Here is a 6,982-nt window from a genome sequence, read left to right as displayed (position 1 = left end):
TGCAAAGGCAATTTTTGTAACCAAAGCGTTTGTACCCCCATAATATTCTGGAATTTTTTTAAAGAGGCTATGAAATTTGTGGGCTCAAGCGAAGATCTCCAGGGGATAAAAGGAACTAGGTAATACCTGGGTTTCAGAGGGAAGGAATGTAAAATTGACTGAGGTCTATCTCTGACAGGTTGAGCAAGAGGAGTGTGAAGGAGGGATCCAGGAGGCCCAGGGGGTGGAGGGATTGCAGCCGTGGTGGGGGAGGGGTTGTGATTCAGCCTCCTCCCCTTACACTCCTCTCCACCCTCAGGAGCCTTTGTGATGCGGAGGCCACAGCTCTGTGATGAAGGCCTAGGCCCTAGTGAATAGGCCCAAGTGACACTCTCACAGCTCAGTTGCTTTAGGACAACAGTGAGGTTCAGAAAATGGAGAATCATCTCTTTTCTCTGAAAAGCTTTAGTGCCTCATGGCTGAGCCCCAGCTCCACTTCCTGGGTGGTGGACATCACCCTGGGCTTCCTGTGCGGGCTGGGGCTCTTCCTCCTGTTACTCCCCTGCCTCAGGAGTGATCCATCCTCACCACCACCTGGGCAGAAAAGAAACATCAGGAAGGTAAGGAACTCTCAGCCCAGACCCAGCAGAGAATGATTCTCTTTTCTATTATGATTTCCACTTTTCCAAATTGAGTAGAGAGTCCTGAGATGAGAATCTCTTCATCCTTCTAGGCCCAGGCAGCGCAGGGGGTGTTTAGAGTGGCATAGGATTTCCATCCAAAGCTCTCAGACCACTTGTGTGGGTGCGCGGGAGACTTCAAGGCTAAGTTAAATGCTGGGGCTCAGGGGCTGAGGATGGGGTCATGAAAGAGTTGAGATCTCCTGTGAGGATGGCCCTGAGCCCTGGTTCATCAGTCATCAGGTGCATTTCTGTGGCCCGGCCTTTCCTCAGTGTTGGATGCTCTGAGGGCTGTGCAGATCCCCCAAGGGCCTCCCATCTGGGGCTGGAGTGGCCTCTGGCCTCCTTGGGAAGCAGAATCCTGCCTGACAGCTCAGAGGCACCTGTAGGTCTGAGTCAGTTTCTCTAGCAAAGTGTTAATGGGAAATAAGCTCTGCAAAATAATTTAAAGAGGTTTATTCTAAGTAGATTGTATGTGATCACAGCCCAGAACACATGGTCTTGTGAGGTCCTGAGAAAATGTGCCCAAGGAGGCCAGGTTAGTTTGGTGGTATACATTCATGGAGACAGGAATTACATACAAAATAATAAATAAATACATGAAAGGTATACATTGGTTTGGCCCAAAAAGGCAGGACATCCCAAAGTCTGAGCTTACAGGTTATAGGTGGATTCAAAGATTCTTTCATTTGTAATTGGGTTAAAGAAATGAAGATTTGTCTAAAGGCTTGGAATGTCTTAAATTAGAATAAGGAAGTCTGTTCATTGAAGACAAGCCACTGGACAGATAGCATACTCAAGTGATCTGTTAAGTAAAGTGATGGCCTTCAGGTGTGGTCTTCCATGGCCTTAGGTCCTGTTAACGGTTTAATAATATAATATCTGACTGTTAGAATGAGTAACTCCGAAAGGGAGGGGGCATGACTAGCCAGTCTGACCTCCCTTCACTTTATGGCAGGCAACTCCATTGGAAGGTTTTGCTGGGGTCCCCTTGGCCAAGAGGGGGGTCTGTTCAATCAGTTGGAGGGCTTAAGATTTTATTTTACTTCACTAGAGAAACAGTTATGGAAGACACCCATGGTAGATCTCAAGAAAAAAAATCCTTCTTTGCATTGTTCAACGAAGGAAAACAGAAAATATTTTTATCCATTTTAAAAATGAGTAAAAGGAAATAAAAGAAGCCAGATGCAGAAGGTCACATCCTCCATGAGCACTGAATGTCTGGTCCCAGCCCCTCAATCTTTCTTGTCTCTCAGCATCCAGTGGAGAAGAGGGGGAGGCCAAGGAGCAGGAAGAAGAGCTGTGCTCCGAGAGGTAAGGCTCTGCACCCTGCCCAGAGCCCCCAGGGGAACTTAGCTGTGCTGTCCCTGAGGGATGAGTCTCCCAGAAAGTCAGTTGCAGAGGCCTGAGGGGAGCTCCAGGGAAGGAAATCAGAGCCTGGGATTCTTCTCAGATCTTGTGCTGGGTATGAAGCCAGGCAGGCAGGGAATGGGCGCTGCCCAGTAGGGGCCTGGATGTGCAGGGGGGCCCTCCAGGCCTGAACTGTAGACAGCTGCTCAGTCTGGCTAAGGCTGGTTCCTCTTTGAGGTGGCCCCTGTCCTCTCCCCCCCAGAGGGGTATGAGGACCCTGCAGGGTAGATGTAAGGGCACTGTGTACATGATAAAGTTCTGCCCAAAGAAAGAGCTTATTGCTGTCACTGCTGAGGTCACATGGCCTTGGACACTGATGCATGGGCTCCAGGGTCCAATCCCCCCTGGTCTGCTCTAGAGGGACATTCAGCCTCCTGCCAGATCCCCAGGCCCCTCCCTTCCCCCCATCCTGACTCCTCATCTCCAGTTTGTAGAGACTGCCTGAGGGAACTGGACGGGGCTCAGGACCCGACTTCACTTCCGCAGAGGTGAGGACAGTCCCCTTCTCTCCCTGTCCTCCTTCCTACCGGGGCCTGGAATGCAACCCCAGGGCCTGGGGCTGACCAGGGAGGGGGAGACCAGAGAAGAGAATGGGATGTGACTAGAGCCCTGGGGCCTGGGAGGGACAGAGCTCTGTGAAGTCAGAGCGGGGGCAGATGAGGGGCCAGGGGCAGCTCCCTGACAAGGGGGGCTTTCGTCAGCTTTCATGTCCAGACCCCCTGGGGGAGGTATGCAAGCCAGCACCTGCCAGCACCCACCAGCCCCATGGGGAGCATGTGGAAGATGCTGCTCCCACCACCTCGACCCTGTTGGTTTCCCCGGCTCCCCTGGCTGAGCACCCTCCATCTCTGGCTTCCACCCTGTCAGTCGAACCTCAAGGAGACCAGTCTGACTTGAAGACAGTCCCCCCGGACACTGTCCCACAGGGCTTACCTCCAGGTTTGGCATCTCCCATCTGGGTCACTTCAGGCCTTGAATGCACCATTTTGTTCCTGTCCTGGTGGTGGGCGACTGCCAAGGTCCTGTTCTTCTCCACCTCATGTGACAGCAACTCCCAGCAGGAGCCTCTTTTCCACCATCCACCAGAGGCTTGTTTCTGGGGAGACCCCACACATAGGCAGAGGGAAGCTGGCAGCCCCACCTTCCTCCACCCCAACATCTGGAAGCTCCTTGAGATGCTCATCACCAAGAGAGCAGAACTGAAGCTGTGGAAGGGGAAAGAAAAGGAGGGGCAATCTGTGAAACAAATGAGCCCAGACTACCCCCAGGCTGCTCTGGGGAATATGTTCATGTCACCTGGCCAGGAGTGGGACACCACAACCACACACCGTTTCTGGAACATGACAGACAAACCAGAGCAGCTGCCTAGTCCTCAGCAGCTCCCCCATCCCAAGGTCATGGGGGACATTTCCAGCAGAAATGCAGCCAGCTCTTCTGGGGCCTCCCGTCTCTGCACAGTGAGTCCCTGGTGGCTGCTGCCTGGGTTTCTAGGACGTCTCCCTCAAAATCACGTCGCTCTGTTTCATTCAATGAAGTCCCTGACTTTTTTCCAGTTAAAACTTGGCCTGAAGCACCTTCAGAGAGTCCCAGCGCCCAGCTCTGGCCCCAGCATGTGGCCCAGCCCCAACCTTTGATGCAAACCTTGCCCAAGCCCCAGCACCAGCCCCCACCTATGGATGAGATCCACACCCAGGCCCCTCTCCCACCCTTTCCCCCAGACATACCATACTGCTCTCCACCCCCGGGTAAAGGGGACCTTACAGGAGACTGTAGAACAACTTGCCTTACATCCCAGGAGAAGGCACGATTCCTCATCCCAACCAAAAGTGAACATCTGGAATGGCCCTTGCAGAAGCAACTGAGATGGAAGAGGATTTTACCCTCTTTGCTCAAAAATGCTCAGGAAGCTTTTAACCAACCCACTGCCGACTTTCCCCAGGATAGCTGGGCTTCCGAGAGCCACAAGTCAGCCTCCACCCTTCCTGGGCCTTTCACTGGCCCTGAGCACCAGGAGCAGCAGAAGCAATATACTCAGAGGAGTTTCATTCCAGATAAACATGAGTCGGGCCCTCCCTGCAGATCCCAGGCATCAGGGGAACTGATGCAGCCTCAGGGTGAATTCCTAGGGATGGGCCAGTCCCGGCCTCCTGTGTTTGCGGCAGGTGCAAGCAGCAAGGAGGTACAGAAGGTGGGGTCCAGGAGCTCTGAGAGATTATCTCAGAAGGGCTCCATGAATGTCAAAGAAGACGAGGACCCAAGCAGGGATCTCGGGCAAGATCTGGAGAGGGGCCCAGAAGATCCATGCACAAGTTCAAGAAATGCTTCAGTGAAGGTTCTAGAAGATAATGAGAAGTCAGAAGACTGGATTAGGCCCCAGAGGTATAAATCAGGAAATTACCTACTCAGGGGCCCAGCGAAGCAGCATGTTGAAAAAAACCTGAAGTCCCATTTGGACTGGAAGTTGGCGGAGATCAAGGGCAGGGTCCCTGTGCCTCGGCGTACTGCCAGCCATGCTACTGTCAGGTCTGACACTCTCACAAAGCCTGAAAATGTAGCATCCTGGAGGGGTTGGAAATGCTGTGTGAACACCTCCCAGGAGCTTTTCTTTCTCGATCCTTGCACTCAACAGATGCTAGAAGCACATATTACAAGGTTTCAGGTGAGGCACAGGTGGGGTTCAAACCTCCAGTCCCTGGAGCCCTTAAATCTCAAGGCTCAACCCCCACCCTTTGCATACTCCAGCCTTCCCCCCTGGGAGGTTGGTGAATTTGGGGACAACTCCATAGCCAGGTTTGCCAATTTCCTAGGAGAACGTCCTTGGAAAGGCCCAGGAGAGAAGGTGATAAAAAAAAAAAAAGTCAGTCCTCACCCTGACTGGTTTTCTCTCTGCCCCGTCACCTGTGGGGGAGGAAGTCCAGAGGGACCTGACAGAGACCCAGTCTGGGAACAACCATGGGCACTCAGAGGCCCCTCTGACTGGACAAGAGGGCAGGTGGCCTTCTGAGCCTCTCACATGCAACTTCATGAGCAGAATGTGGCAGAGCACTACTGTCCTGGGGACCGGGAGAGGCAGCCCAGAGCCGGGTCCAAGTCCAGCAATGGCCAGGCATGAGCCATGGGAGGAGAAGGAGAGCGTGGCCTCAGGAGACCCCTGCAGCAGCACAGCAATGCTGGAGCTCACCGTGGGGTCCCAGTCTTCAGGGGCCAAGGAGACCATGGAGCCAGTGAAGGCTGAGGAGGAGAAGACTCCTGCTTGGGAAGTCACCTTGGGAGCCAGTGTGATGGCAGACTCCCAAACTGCTAATGTAAATCTCAGTTCAGGATCTCTGGGGACAAGTAATATCTCCCCACTCTCTAGAACTTCTGGTACCCAGGATCCAGGAGAGCGACACCTGAAAGCACAGGTTGTCAGTAAGTTTGAGTTCAAAGTACAGGTAGAGGCAGAGAACCAGCTTCAAGGTCCTGCCACCGGCGTCCTCCTCCAAGACTGTGCCATTGGCCTGTGCTTTCGAGGCCGTCACACCAATATGCTCCCCGCTGAAGACATGTGGCCTTCCCAGGCCCCTCTGTCCAATTCCCAGGTCCCTCTGTCTGGTTCGCAGGATGTGCCCAGTAGGGACGTGTCAGCTTCCCAGGGGTTTTGTGACCCCACATGGGAGGGAGGCAGCAGCCAGGGGCAGCAGGAGCCCAGGAGCCCAAAAGTCAAGGCCCTGTGGAAGAGTCAGAGCAACATGCTTGGTCCTACTGACAAGAGACCCAAACGAGGGCAGCAGGAACAAACAGCTGCAGGACCAAGGGCCTCCCAAGCCAGTGGGATGAGGCACCTCACCCAGGTCAGGGAAACAGGAGAAACCCATGAGAGCAAATACTCCCAGTTCCTGGGAAAGAAGGGACAGGCACCTCCAGAAAGCCGCTCCGGGAAAAGGATCAGTCACGGCCTGCAGTGTCTTGACCCCAGTAAAAAGGGCACATGGCAGGAAGCTCCCCTGCAGAAAGGCAAGCCTGCATCGGCCGAAGCCCCAAGCCCATGGCCAGCCCCGAGAAGACTGTCCAGCGGGGATCCTGAAGTCCAGGCAGTCATTACACTCGTTGGACAGATCCTAGTGGACAAATTGGGGCTTCGGCAAGGACATGGTCCCTCAGAGTTCAATTACCACAAAGAGGACCTCCAGGCCCCAGTGGATGGGCAGTCCTGCTACCCCAGGGATCCCTACCACCCAGAGCAAAAGAAAGCAATGACACATAGGGCCAGCAGTCACCATGCCACCCCCATGGGCCACAGCCGTCCTGTCAGGAACAAGTGGGTCCGAGACAGAGACAGTAATTGGGCCTCCCGGCCCAGGGAACCTATGGCCCCAGCCAGTCCCTGCCAGCATGGGCCAAGGGTGGCAAGAGCCTCGGGCCACCTTCACTATTAGCCAACATGCTTGTCTGGCCAACCAGATCATGCTCCTCATGCCTTCCCCAGTGGGAAAAGTTTTCTTCCAGAAAAAATTGGGGACATGTAGAGAAAACCTGTTTGCACATCCCCTATATGCTAATGGCTTTTTACCAAGATGTATTGGTTCCTAATAGATGTGCTTTTTCTCATCAGAGGTGGTGGCTTCTGTCTGTGGGGTGCCGGGTGCAGGAGAGGGGGTCAGCGTCGACTCGCCCTGAGCGCGGCTTCTGGACATAGGGAGGCTGACAGGGGCTTGCAGACCCACCCGCACCCTGGGGTCCCTCACAGCAGCTTGTTGTCACGACTCCGTCATTACAGAGAGCCTTCAGGCCTGTCAGGACTGACAAACCCCAACCGAGGACCTGCCTTACTCTGTCTTTCCAGCTTGCTCTCTGCCCTGAGCTTTGTGCGCGGTGGGGGGTGGGTTTACGGGGGCCTCTAAGGGTGGAAATTGCCCGGGGGCCCAGGATTG

General features: G+C 54.2%; 1 protein-coding gene across 1 annotated transcript; it reads left to right on the top strand.

The window, feature by feature from the left end:
- Nucleotides 1–304: 304 nt before the first annotated feature.
- LOC123638828 (spermatogenesis-associated protein 31E1-like) lies at nucleotides 305–6,705 on the top strand. Its single transcript, XM_045552641.1, is given in 5 exon segments — nucleotides 305–613; nucleotides 1,916–1,973; nucleotides 2,771–3,307; nucleotides 3,439–4,931; nucleotides 4,933–6,705. Coding segments are annotated over 5 exon segments (3,843 nt in total). The 5' UTR covers nucleotides 305–413; the 3' UTR covers nucleotides 6,488–6,705.
- The last annotated feature ends 277 nt before the right edge of the window (nucleotides 6,706–6,982 follow it).

The sequence above is a fragment of the Lemur catta genome, chromosome 5 (assembly GCF_020740605.2).
Source record: "Lemur catta isolate mLemCat1 chromosome 5, mLemCat1.pri, whole genome shotgun sequence".
Taxonomy (NCBI): Eukaryota; Metazoa; Chordata; class Mammalia; order Primates; family Lemuridae; genus Lemur; species Lemur catta.
The sequence above is the reverse complement of the archived record's forward strand: the minus strand, read 5'-3'. Positions and strand labels throughout refer to the sequence as shown.